Here is a 13,150-nt window from a genome sequence, read left to right as displayed (position 1 = left end):
GGCCCCGACAGAGCACGTGACCAGCATTCAGCCAGCTCCTCAGGGACACTCCAGGGCCACCAGGCCAGAGCAGCTACAGGCAGCCCCGAGGCCAGTTCAGGCCGCTGCTTTGGAATCCGAGCTGGTGCTGGCTCCTGAGCACATGGAGGGCTATGGAGCTGGGGCCCCTGTACCAGCCCTGGGCCCTGAACTGCTGAGACTCCACGAAGTCCAGCTGTGCCTAGCCCAGGAGCAGCTGCTGCTGGAGGACCGGAGGCGGCAGGTCCAGCTGCAGATGCAGCTGTGGCAGGAGGAGCAGCTGTGGCTGCAGCAGCTGCAGGAGGAGCAGCTGTGGCTGCAGCAGCTGCAGGAGGAGCAGGCCTGGGTGCACATGGAGGGGCTGCAGCTGGCTGTGGCCCTGGAGCAGCTCCGGAGTGAGGGAGTCGAGGCACTGCAAACCCAAGGCCAGGTAAGGCCTAGAGGGGTATTGGGCAGGGGCTCGGGCAGTGACTGTACAGTGAGGCTCTCAAGCATCTTATTGATGTGTGACAGGTGGGAGGCCAGGTTGGTTGTGGAAGGTCTGTGGGCCTGTATACCAAGAGGGGCCAGTGCTCACTACAGAGAATGTTGCCCAGATGAAGCACAGGAAGCCTGCCCAGACCACACGATGCTTGGTAGGCAAGGCCACTGAGGGAGGTAACTTGTTTGGGGATGGAGGTGTCAGGGGACCAGGATAAGTAGCTACAGGAGCTGTCCAGGGCAGTACACATAGTAGGGTGTGGGATGAGGGCTGGGTACACAGGTGATAGACAACATCAGAACCAAGGAGCAGTCCCCACCCCAAGGATCCTGGACAACTTCTCGTCTGGTCCACCCGCCCTGCCCCGTGTTTACTGCAGCTTGGTTCCCAGGGCTTGAGATCAGAGAGGCAGAACGCACTGCTGGTGCCCATTATCCTCATTCCAGGAGGAAGACTGGCCTCAGACGCAGCTGGGGTTATTTTGGGCAACTAGGATCTTACCCCAGCGTAGTGTGGAGTCACCACTGCCTGTCAGCTCCAGGAAATCTGGCACTGTGTGGTCTAAGATGCAGGACTGCGTGGGGGTCTGGGTGGGCAGCAGGCACAGACTCCAGCCAGGCTATGCAAGAGACAGTCTGGCAAGATGTCCACAGCTCTGGCAGAATGAATGGGACTCAGAGCGGAGGAGTGATAAAGGTTGCGGGAGGGTAGGCAGGGGGGGGAGGGAGTCCTTTTTCTGATGCTCTGCAGGAGCCAGCCCAGGCTAGCAGTAACGTTTCATCCTGGGAGTGCTTATGGAGAGACAGTCTGAAGGGGAAGGCAGGATTGCGGAGCCATGAAAAGGCAACCACTTAGCACGAAGACGCCCAACTCGGATTCAAGCCCTGCTTTTCTGTCGATATTGCTTTGTTGTTGTCATTGTTGTTTTGAGACAGGGTTTCTTTGTGTAGCCCTGGCTGTCCTGGAACTCACTCTGTAGACCAGGGCTGGCCTTGAACTCAGAGATCTGCCTGCCTTTGCCTCCTGAGTGCTGGGATTAAAGGTTTTCGCCACCAATGGCCTACTACACTGTTGTCTTTAAGCTACCTGCCCCTCCAATCTCCTCCTGACCCCTTTCCCTAACATCGTACTCTCCTGAGCACTGTACCCACACCCCACCCCAGCCCTAGAGATTCAGGGCACAGTGGACATCTGAGCTTTGAGCTCACAAATCTATCAGACCCGCACCCAACTGAAAGATCTCGTGGAAACCACTTAGAGAGAAAGGGTTTCTGAGGAGCTCTATGTGTCTAGTGGTCTCACGGTCAGCATTGGGGTAGTGCCCGGAAGGTCAGAGGGGGCACTCACCAGCAGCAGCTCGAAGCTTGGACCCAGAGAGGGACGCCTGCCCCTTTGCTGTACCTTTGGGCCCCCCCTTCTTAGTGCTCATTCTCCTGAGGGTGGGAAGGAAAAGTCCAGGGATGGTATATTCAGGAGATCAGAGGACAAGGCAGTGGACATACTGCCCTGGCCCTGGATTTAATACACAGCAGGAGCCTAGACCTCCAGCCCATTCCCCAGCCAGCTTCTTGGTCCACCTGCCTGCCCCTGGTTGTCTGAATGTGTGCCCAGTAGCTCGAGGGAGGATGTCTAGCAAGAGGATGTCTCTCGCTATGCTGTATACCCCTCCTCTGAACTCTGGCTCTGCCCGTCCTGCTGTGTTCTAGCACTGGGCTAGAAGCTCCACAGCCTGAATGCTACAGGCTTGCCTTCAACTACCGTCAACTTGGATCAACACAACCCCTCTCCACCCTCAAGCCTTCTTTCTTCTTGGCCTTGGAAAACTCTGCTGTCTGGTTCTGGAAGCAATGCTCTTCTCCCCAGCATACAAGGCTGGCCCCCATTCATTCCCCCTTGGAAGAACTTTCTTTCCACTCCTGTTGTGGTGAGGGTCTTCCTAGAAACCCTCACAGGGCCAATGGATAGGAAACTGTGTAGTGCGATTGCTGACTCCATACACCTATGTGCCCACAGGGTGCCATAGTACATTTGGAAATGGAGTTAATGAACTGTTATCCTAAAAATAGGACCTGAAAGTAAGCTGTCTTACAGAAAATGTTCGGGCAGGTGGCGGACAGTGAGAATTTGGAACAGGAGAAGTGGCAGATAGCGAGCTAGCTGGTTTGGAGTTCAGGGTGAGGCATAAGTAGAGGAGGGTTGGAGGGAGGGCTGGGTAGACTAGGGACCTAGGAGGAACTAAGCCCTTAGGTATACGGGTGATGTGTTGGGGTTGATATGAGCATGAGGTTCCCTGTTTGTAGAGGGTCCAGTACCTGCAGCATCTTGGCTGCAGAGTCTTCAATGTGCATGCGTTAAGACAGGACCTTCAGTTGGTGTCTACAAAGAAAGGCTCCGTGGGTGCCAGACCAGACCACTGTTGGGGCAGTTTAGAGAGTGGTCCTCATGTGAGATGAGGGGTTGGGAGGGATTGGTGTGCGGGATTCTTTGCGGCAGAGGGACATCTGCTGTGGATCATCCCAGATTCCCTTGTGCCTGAGGGGTCCTATGTATATGGGTATGTGTGCAGGATCCTATATGGTTAGGCATGTGAGTGGGGAGGCCCGTGGAGTGCCTATGCTATCGGTCTCATGTGCGATAAGCCTAAGGGGAGTGCACTGGGGAAACCAGAGGTGTGTCTGCGTAAGGTAAGGCGGTCACCTGAGTGAGCTGGGTACCCAGGCCCCAGTGCCTGCGATCTCACCTGCCTCACCTGCCTCTCACTACACTGAGGCTAAAAGCTCCGCCCCTCGCGTCGAGCTGGCCAGTTTCCTAGCGACTAAGCCGGAACTTCCGAATCACCCCAACTTCCGGGGCGAGGGTCAGGGGTCGGCAGTAGGGGCTTCGAGCGATCGGTTCGCAAATGGGTTCAAGGGGCTTCGGCGTCCTGAAAGAAGAGGCTCTAGCAGTCCGGAGTGACGCTGGCCAGGGTCCGGAGCGCAGCTCTGGGACTCCACTAGAGCGCTCGGGGGTCGGGGTTGAAGTGTGGGCTGGGGGCGCCAGTGAGACCACACTGGAGACCCGGGATCGCGGCCGGGGTCCGGGGCGCGGAGGGCGCAGGAATGCGGGCGCGTCGGGGTGGGGCCGCCCCGCCCAGGTGCTGCCCGGGCAGGCAGGAGGCAGAGCGCGGGCGGGGCGGGGGCGGGAGCGTGAATCAGGCCGAACGGGCGGGCGGGCCGCGGCGGGGAGTGGCTGTCGGACGGACCGGACCGCGAGGCCGCTGGGCGGCGGTGGGCTCCTGCTGCCCCTGTGCCGAAACCCCGCTCACCTGGCCAGGTAGGGCTCCCTTCCCGGAGCGGGCTGGGCATGGCGCGGCGAGGCGCACAGGACGGAAGGCTCGGGCCTCCGCGCGGTGGCACCCGGGTCTGGTCTTTGGACCTGGGACGGGCAGTGCAGTGAGCGGGTGCGTGGGGCTGTGTCGGAGACAGGGGGACTGCGCTGCGGGGTACTGGGTGAGGTATTTCCTAGGGGCACGCTGTCAAGTAGGAGGCAGAAGAGTGCGATTCGCTCTGGCGGCCTAGGTGTTGTCGGGACATGACCTGTACCTTTCCCGGAGCCTCTCCCCAAGCCGCCATGAACCAGGGTGTCTAGGGCTGGATCCTTGTGTGGAGGGCAGGGAAAACTGGACTCTCCAAACAACTGATCTCATATCCCTGGACTGGATTGGCAGATAAGATACCTGGCCTGGGTAGCCGCTAACTTCCTGGGGTACAGTAACACCCTTGGGCCTTGCAGTGCCTAACCCGAAAGCTGTATAATTCATCCGACTTCCGGTCTTTGAGCCGAATCCCACCTCCCAGCTTCTTGTCCCCTACCAGCCCGGTCCTACTTGATCACAGTCATCTTCTTTGTGTAGTAGCCTAAGGTCCTCCCCTATGTGATCCCCCTTCCAGACACAGGAACACTACTACCTCCAGCCAGATAGGAGGGGGAAGGGTCATTTTCTTGTGCTATTAGTGGTGAAGAGCCTGGGGACTAGCTTCAGGTAGGAGGTCAGGAGCAAAAAATTCCTGCTGAGTCACTGGTTTGGGTGGGATAAGCGCCTTCCTTAAGCAGGGCCCCCGCTTGGATAGGCAGATGTCAGTGAGCAGGCTCCTGGATTCACTGCTGACAGGAGTGGTCACCGCCTGGTCCATAGTCAAGGGGTGATGTGTACCGGTGAAAGGGTACAAGGGCATTTAAGGTCGTGTGTGACTGCTGTGAGGTCATCACAGTGGCCGCTCCGGATGAAGGCCACTTCCCAGCCCCATATATCTCTGTCTTCCTTATACCAGGGAGTGCCCCCCCAGAGTGAGCAGGCTAGTGCCCCAGGTAGTGTGGGAATGCTGCCTACAAAAGCTGGGTACACTATGAGACCTGTCCCGGCCAGCCTTCGACCCCAGGGGGTCTGCCTTGATCTCTCCAGAACAGTGTGCCACACCTCACATTGCAGACAGGAAGGAAAACCAATGGCCTCCAGTCAGGGCAATGCCCCAGAGGGAAGTCAGAGCACTCTTCTTTGGGCCAGTAGACATAGGAGTGTCCTCACCTCCAATCTCTGTCACACTTGGACTTGCTAATGTGTTATACCATGCCCCTAGGGGTGGCAGACACTATAATTCCCTGGGTCTTACACAGCGGAGTCCCGCCGACCCCCAACATCATTGAGCAAGTGTCCCCTAATACCAGAGCTGCCATTCTGTCCACGTCACTGGCCCACTCCTCAAGGCACTCCTCCTGGGCAGAAATACTTTCCTAGTTTGGACTAACATCCAGGAACCTGTGTGCTAGGCAGGGCATGAGTCCCAAGCCTTTTCAAACCTGAGGAGCAGTGAGGAATAGTGTGAGCCTGACCTAAGGCGACTTCCAGGCCAGAGGTCAGCGGGTTTCCTGGTGTTTGGTTGTCACTTCTAATGCCTTCTTCAAACACAAGCTTCTGCTATTCACCCGCGTGGTCCAGGAACCTCCTGGTATGGACATGGACAGTTCCTCAGGCACCTACTTGTCAGTGAACTCAGACCAGGCTAGACCTGGGCCGACCCCTGACATTTGGTTTCCAAGGCACAAAGGTCGTGTGCGTGTGTGTGTGCGTGCTCACACATGCCAGCCATTTCATAAAGAGTCATTCTTAGTGTATTGGGGAGAGGGTGGTGATCCAGGGTCTTGGCAATGTCTCTGTCGCCATCCGGATGGGTGAGTGAGTCTGGAAGGGTATAAAGGAGAGACCGGACAGGGAGGGGCTGGTCCCAAGGAACTGTGGCCCATGGAGGTTTTAGCTGAGAGTGAAGTTTTGTAGAGAGGTTGTTGGAGGTTGAGGAGTTGGGGCAGGGAGCTCAATGAAGGGACTGTGGGCAGATGCAGGTGTGGACTGAGGAAAGAGGTGTGGGTGGGGCTTAAGGCCATCATCTCTGGATGAGTCAATCTCCACTGTGCTCACCTGGGCCGGGTATGGTGTCCTGCCACCCCTCCCAGCTGTGCAGTGAAGGTGACAGGCCAGAGCACTGCCCAGGATCTTCAGGCAGTGGAGACTCTGGACAAAAAAGGGATAATCTCTTTAACCGGACTGCATTTGTATCTTAACCAGAACTTACTTTTATAGGAAAAGGGAGCCACAAAGTAAATGGGCCATGACTCTGAAATGAGGCTAGGTGGGACCTCTTACCTGTATGGAATGGGGCAAACACCGGCAGTCCCTGAGACTGATGCAAACAAAGTGTCAGCCCCAGGAGGGGGAGTTGGGGCTAAGTACCATTGGCCCATGTCTTCCCCGCTAGGGGCATGCTACGGCCTGTAGTGTTGCATCGTAGCCTGTCTTTGTTGGGGCCTGGAAGAGCTCCCAGGCCTAAGCTACACCCAAGATCTAGCAGCTACATCACCTGTTTGTGTCCACTTGTGGAATAGGTAAGTGGGTCCTACTGCCCCTAGTTAATGCATTTTCCTGCCCCTCCAGGCCCCCGGCCCCAACATGGCCCGTCGCTCCCAGAGCAGCTCTCAGGGGGACAACCCATTGGCACCTGGGTACCTGCCACCTCACTACAAAGAATATTATCGCCTAGCAGTGGACGCACTGACTGAGGGTGGGCAAGAAGCCTACAACCGCTTCTTGGCATCTGAAGGGGCACCTGACTTCCTGTGCCCTGAGGAACTGGAACATGTGAGCCGTCACCTGCAGCCCCCACAGTATGTGTCCCGGGAACCCCCTGAAGGCGCTCCTCCTGATGTGGACATGGACGGTTCCTCAGGCACCTACTGGCCAGTGGACTCAGACCAGGCTGTGCCTGAGCTGGACCTGGGCTGGCCCCTGACATTTGGCTTCCAAGGCACAGAGGTCACCACACTGGTACAGCCGCCGCCACCTGACAGCCCCAGCATCAAAGATGAAGCTCGGAGGATGATCCGCTCTGCCCAGCAGGTGACGGATGGTGGAAGGCAGCCTGAGCTGGGTTTTGAAGCATGAATAGGAGGGTGTGGGAGATAGAAAAGCATCCCTGGTACTTGGGATGCCAGGGCTGGCCAGCCAGACTTCAGCAGTAAGGTTGCCCTGTAGAGTTTGTTCACTCTCACCGGGGACCTGGTTAGTGGGCTCTGTAGACATTCGCTTGTCTAGAACCATGGCCGGTATCCAGAAGCTTAGGGCCTTGCTCAGCTGAGAGCCACCCCCACCTCCACCCCCAAGCAGTTGGTAAACTGAAAAAACAAAACAAAACAAAAAAGCCCAAGTGTTTAGCACTGAGGGGAGGTTGAAGCCAGCCTGGACTACACAGTAACCATCCAGTCTTAAGAAACAGGAACAAAACCCAGGAATATTAGAGAGGTAGAAATGCCAGACGGTAAAGGCCTAGCTTCTGCCCCTGCTCCAGGAGGTTGAAAAACCCCCCAGGCCTAACTACCCATCTTGACAACTTGGGATCTGAACACAGAGATGCAGATATGCCCCCTCTGAATGAAGCACCCTAAAAGTGTAGTCCCTGCTCCACGCCCCCTTACAGGCTACCAAGTGTCAATTGTTTTGTGTCCCTCTGCTGGGTCCCTTCTACCACTCATGGCCACTCTCTCCTGGGACAGGCTAATGGTCATTTTACAGTGCTTGTAGGTAAAAATGTGGCCAGAGATGGGCAGAATGGCGGGACTCTTCCCTCCCTACTGACCTGATACCCACCTCCCAGGTGGTGGCTGTGGTGATGGACATGTTCACTGACGTGGATCTGCTCAGTGAAGTGCTAGAGGCTGCTGCAAGGCGAGTCCCGGTCTACATTCTGCTGGATGAAATGAACGCCCAGCATTTCCTAGACATGGCCGACAAGTGTCGCGTCAACCTGCACCACGTGGATGTGAGTGACCAAGCCAGGGGAGTGGAGGGAAAATACCTTTGGTGAAGGCCTGACTCCCCTCTCTTCCAGTTCCTGCGCGTGCGCACAGTGGCAGGCCCTACTTACTACTGCCGCACTGGGAAGTCTTTCAAGGGCCATCTGAAGGAGAAGTTCTTGCTTGTGGACTGTGCTGTAGTGATGAGCGGTAGTTATAGGTATGACCAGTGGGTTTCCCTTAGCCCTGGCCCTTCCCGCCTAGTCCTCCCCCGTGGTCCCACTTCCTATAAAACTCTCCTTGCCACAGTCTACCAGCCCAAATCCTTACAGATCCCTGATTATCCAACTGGTGCCTTAAGCCTTTGTGGCCCTACTTCCTCTCCCTGACTCCTGCCATCCTGTTCACAGCTTCATGTGGTCCTTCGAGAAAATTCACCGCAGCCTGGCTCATGTGTTCCAGGGAGAGCTGGTCTCCAGCTTCGATGAAGAGTTCCGCATTCTCTTCGCACAGTCGGAGCCTCTGGTGCCCTCAGCTGGGGCGCTAGCCCGCATGGATGCCTATGCGCTTACTCCATACTCCGGGGCTGGGCCCCTGGTGGGTGTCCCCGGGGTTGGAGCACCAACACCTTTTTCTTTCCCTAAACGGGCGCACCTCCTGTTCCCACCGCCCAGGGAAGAAGGCCTGGGCTTCCCCTCTTTCCTAGACCCTGACCGCCACTTCCTATCGGCATTCCGCCGAGACGAGTTGCAGCGGATGCCTGGGGGTGCTTTGGAGCCTCACACAGGGCTCAGGCCACTGGCGCGTCCAGGTGAGGCTGGGCCACTCGGAGAGCTCCCGGGCCCCCGGGGCTTCTTCCAATCACGGCACCTGGAAATGGATGCCTTCAAGCGGCACAGCTATACAGCAGCAGATGGAGCTGGGGCAGTGGAGAACTTTGCAGCTGCACGGCAGGTGTCTCGACAAACATTCCTCAGTCATGGTGATGACTTCCGTTTCCAGACCAGCCACTTCCAACGGGACCAGCTCTACCAGCAGCATTACCAATGGGACCCACAATTTGCTCCCGCGCGCCCACAGGGCCTCTTTGAGAAGCTTCGAGCAGGCCGACCTGGCTTTGCGGACCCTGACGACTTTGCACTAGGTGCTGGGCACCGCTTCCCAGAACTCGGTGCTGATGTACACCAACGACTGGAATATGTGCCATCCAGCGCATCTCGGGAGGTGCGCCACGGCTCGGATCCCGCCTTTGGACCCAGCCCCCGTGGTCTGGAGCCCAGTGGGGCCTCGCGTCCCAATCTGGGCCAGCGTTTTCCATGCCAAGCAACTTTGAGGCAAGGCCTGGACACCGCTACGGAGGCAGAGCCTGAGCGCAGGGGTGGACCCGAGGGCCGAGCTGGGCTGCGTCACTGGCGCCTGGCTTCCTACCTGAGCGGCTGCCACGGTGATGGTGGAGAGGAGGGTCTACCCATGGAGGCTGAGGCCTGTGAAGATGAGGTGCTGGCTCCTGGAGGCCGGGACCTACTTCCCTCCACCTTCCGCACTCCTGCACCCTTCCCAGCTAAGGGACCAAAGCCGGGCTCAGGAAGCGGTGGTGGTGACAGCTCCGAGCGAGAGGGCCCAGAAGAGACAGGCCTGATTAAGCAGGACTCCTTCCGCTCACGCTTAAACCCGCTCATCCAGCGCAGCTCCAGGCTGCGCTCATCACTCATCTTTGCGTCACAGGCTGAGGGTACTGCTGGGACCACAGCAGCCACCACTGAAAAAGTACAGCTGATGCACAAAGAGCAAACAATCAGTGAAACTCTGGGCCCCAGCGGAGAGGCTGTTCGTTCCAGCGCCTCAGCCAAAGTGGCGGAGCTACTGGAGAAATACAAGGGCCCTGCCCGAGACCCTGGCGGTGCAGGGGGTGCCATCACTGCCTCCAGCCACAGCAAGGCTGTAGTGTCCCAGGCCTGGCGGGAGGAGGTGGTAGCACCAGGAGGAGCAGGAGCTGAGCGCCGTAGCCTTGAGAGTTGCTTGCTAGACCTGCGCGACTCCTTTGCCCAGCAGTTGCACCAAGAGGCAGAGCGACACCCAGGAGCCGCTTCCCTAACTGCTGCGCAACTTCTCGACACGCTGGGCGGCACAGACCGCCTGCCATCACGCTTCCTCTCTGCCCAGGGCCGCTCCTTGTCTCCACAAGGTCGAGATAGCCCTCCGCCAGAAGGGCTTGGGACACACCAGCTGCCTTATTCTGAGCCAAAAGGGAGCCCCACTCCAGCGTATCCTGAGCGCAAGGGGAGCCCCACACCAGCTTACCCTGAGCGCAAGGGGAGCCCCACTCCAGCCTACCCTGAGCGTAAGGGGAGCCCTACTCCAGCCTACCCTGAGCGTAAGGGGAGCCCTACTCCAGCCTACCCTGAGCGCAAGGGGAGCCCCACGTCTGGATTTCCCAATCGGAGGGGCAGCCCAACCACAGGATTGATGGAGCAGAAGGGGAGTCCCACCTCGACCTACCCAGACCGTAGAAGCAGCCCGGTGCCCCCAGTGCCAGAGCGCAGGGGTAGCCCAGTACCCCCCGTGCCCGAGCGCAGAGGCAGTCTCACCTTCGCTGGGGAGTCTTCGAAGACTGGGCCTACAGAGGAGGTGTCTGGCGGCCCCATGGAAGTCCTGCGAAAGGGTTCTCTCCGCCTCAGGCAGCTACTGAGCCCCAAAAGTGAGCGGCGTGGAGAGGATGAGGTCAGTTTCCCAGCTCCGCAGGAGAATGGGCAGCCTGAGAGTCCCCGGCGGCCCTCACTGAGTCGAGGTGACAGCACAGAGGCTGCTGCAGAGGAGAGAGGCTCAAGGGTTCGCCTAGCTTCAGCTACTGCCAATGCTCTGTACAGCAGCAACCTGAGAGATGACACGAAGGCCATTCTGGAGCAAATCAGTGCCCATGGCCAGAAGCACCGCGCAGTCCCTGCTCCAGGTCCAGCCCATAACAGTTCTGATGTAGGTCGCCCAACAACTGCAGGAGACTTGGCACCAGACATGTCTGACAAGGACAAGTGTTCAGCCATCTTCCGCTCAGACAGCCTAGGGACACAAGGCCGGCTCAGTCGCACCCTGCCAGCCAGTGCAGAGGAGCGTGACCGGCTCCTTCGCCGCATGGAGAGCATGCGCAAAGAGAAGCGTGTCTACAGTCGCTTCGAAGTCTTCTGCAAGAAGGAAGACGCTGGCAGTAGTGCGGCAGGAGACAACTTGGCAGATGAGGACACCAGGGACAGTAAAATGGGCAAATTTGTTCCCAAGATCCTGGGCACATTCAAAAGCAAAAAGTGATCTCCTGGTCTTGGAGGCCAGGACTCTGCATCACTGCCATACCGTACCCACAATGCCCATCTGGAGAGGTGGCTGCCAGGTCGGTGTCAAAGCAGTTTGGGACCTGGCTGACAACCACCTCAACTGAGCTCCACTTGAATTCGCCTGGCTACAGCACTGCCTCTTGTTCTTGGCTTTTCCACGAGGGGCTCAGCCCCTCCACCTGGTGCATTTTCCTGATCCCCTCCCCCACCTCAGCCTCCACCATCTCCTGGGCTCAGGTCTACTTTGGGTCTTATTTCACCTCAGGGATCTGTCTGTCTGCCTTATTGTCCAGTTCTTCAGGAACTCTATCGCTTTGTGCCTCAATTCCTTCTTAAGGCCTTTTATCTCAGGGCTTTTTTCTCAGGGTTTGCAGCTCACAGTTCTTGGTTCCACTGCCTCTGGTGACAGCCTCCTCCCACCCTCTCATCTCCATCTCTCTCTGGAACACACCTTGCCTGTTCCCGCTCTGTCTCCTCGCTGCCTCCTAGCACTTTCTCAGCATCTGCCCTCTTGCTATGCGGATGGCAGAATTGGCCTCAGGCAGTTTAAGGGAAGAGAGGGACGCTGGACAGGACAGACCATTGGAAAATAGTTGCCAAACACCTAGAGAGGCGCCTCAAGACACATCTGCCCTCTCCAGCAAGTTTCTGGGTAGTACCTGAAGAGGAGCCAAGACTGGGGAGCATTGGACTTTGCAGTACAATAAAGGAATCTGAACAGACTTTCTGTGACCCCCAAGCCTCAGTAAATTCCTAATCCAGAGTCTGGAAAGAGGCTGTATGTCCCTGGGTACTTTTCTTTCACCGCTAAGCGTTTTGATCTGGAATGACACCAAACGCATAAAGAGAGTCCCTACACACACACACACACACACACACACACACACACACACACACACACCTTCTACTGTCTACTATTCTTTCCAAATAGTTTACCGCTATGTCTAAGGAATCTCAAGGGGGCAAAGACTCCAGAACAAAGCCACTGTAAGTACTTCTGACTCCAGCAGCTGGAGAAGGGCGAATACAGGGAATTGGGCAGTGATCCAGTTTGTGCTGTAACATTTCACTCAAAGATTCCCAAGTTCCTGGCCAGGTGCACATGGTCCCCTGGGAACAGGATGAGCTGGAGTGTTTCCTAGTCTTGACATGCTCACTGCTAGGCTTGTCTTAGGGCACATGGTCTGCTGTCCTGTGCGTCACTGCTCATGCTCAGACCTGTTGAGCTCTGCAATGGAAAACTGGAGGCTGGTAGTCCTTCCTGGGGCCCTCTGAGCCCCCTGGCTACGGCCCTTCACACCTTTCTGAGAAGGACATTTCCTGAATCACAGTATCCTGTGTTCTGACATTAGTGATAAACACTACACACGAACTTGGTTCTTACCGAACTTGGTTCTTACCGTCTGGGGCAGCCTGGAACCGCAAGTTCGAGACCACCCAGGGCTACACAGCAAGATTCTATGCAAAAATAAAAGGCAAAAAAAAAAAAAAGTACACCGGCCATGTACATAAATAGGTCTAACTGTCCAGTGTATGCCAGTCTTTAACCCTGTGGCTTTTTTTTTTTTTTTTTGGTTCTTTTTTTCGGAGCTGGGGACCGAACCCAGGGCCTTGCGCTTCCTAGGCAAGCGCTCTACCACTGAGCTAAATCCCCAGCCAACCCTGTGGCTTTTCCTGGTTTCCTTTCTGGAAAACCATGAGTCCTGTGCCTCTGTGCCCTCTCCCATACCTGCCAACCCCATTCAAACATCTGGGTCAGTGGGCTATCCACACTCATCCGGGTCTCCAGTCTCGAAAACCAACAGACCCCTCTCAACCATTATCTTTGGAGCTCCTGTCCAGCCCGAACCCTTCCTGCCCTGATAGCCAGTTTTGGCCTCGCAGACACACTGGTTTCCAGCGTTTGCCCTCACTCCTTTGTTCTGTTTGTCAGCCACTTGGAGCTATGCGGCAGACTCTTGAAACCATGCACTGACCCCGCTGGCAGTTAGCCACAGCAGGAGAC

General features: G+C 56.9%; 2 protein-coding genes across 9 annotated transcripts in view; one reads left to right on the top strand and one right to left on the bottom strand.

The window, feature by feature from the left end:
* Positions 1-3,353, bottom strand: part of Iqank1 (IQ motif and ankyrin repeat containing 1) — a 34,213-nt gene extending 30,860 nt beyond the window's left edge. For 4 of the 8 annotated variants that reach the window (XM_039080522.2, XM_039080526.2, XM_063264668.1 and 1 more), the window contains exons 1-2: positions 3,240-3,353; positions 1,847-1,932 (exon numbers count right to left, since the gene is read on the bottom strand). In XM_039080522.2, coding sequence (XP_038936450.1) covers positions 1,847-1,928 — 82 coding nt within the window. In that variant the 5' untranslated portion in view covers positions 1,929-1,932; positions 3,240-3,353. Of the gene's footprint in view, positions 1-1,846; positions 1,933-3,196 lie in introns of all 8 variants that reach the window. The other 4 variants (XM_006241906.4, XM_063264669.1, XM_039080523.2 and 1 more) reach the window with 3 other exon arrangements.
* Positions 3,354-3,677: 324 nt separating this feature from the next.
* Positions 3,678-11,866, top strand: Fam83h (family with sequence similarity 83, member H). The gene is made up of 5 exons (NM_001130565.1): positions 3,678-3,811; positions 6,465-6,926; positions 7,681-7,845; positions 7,915-8,039; positions 8,230-11,866. Exons 2-5 carry the CDS (start codon positions 6,480-6,482, stop codon positions 11,120-11,122), a joined length of 3,630 nt encoding a protein of 1,209 aa, NP_001124037.1. The 5' UTR covers positions 3,678-3,811; positions 6,465-6,479; the 3' UTR covers positions 11,123-11,866.
* The last annotated feature ends 1,284 nt before the right edge of the window (positions 11,867-13,150 follow it).

The sequence above is a fragment of the Rattus norvegicus genome, chromosome 7 (genome assembly GCF_036323735.1).
Source record: "Rattus norvegicus strain BN/NHsdMcwi chromosome 7, GRCr8, whole genome shotgun sequence".
In the NCBI taxonomy this organism is placed as follows: domain Eukaryota; kingdom Metazoa; phylum Chordata; class Mammalia; order Rodentia; family Muridae; genus Rattus; species Rattus norvegicus.
This window is presented reverse-complemented; position numbering and strand designations above follow the sequence as displayed.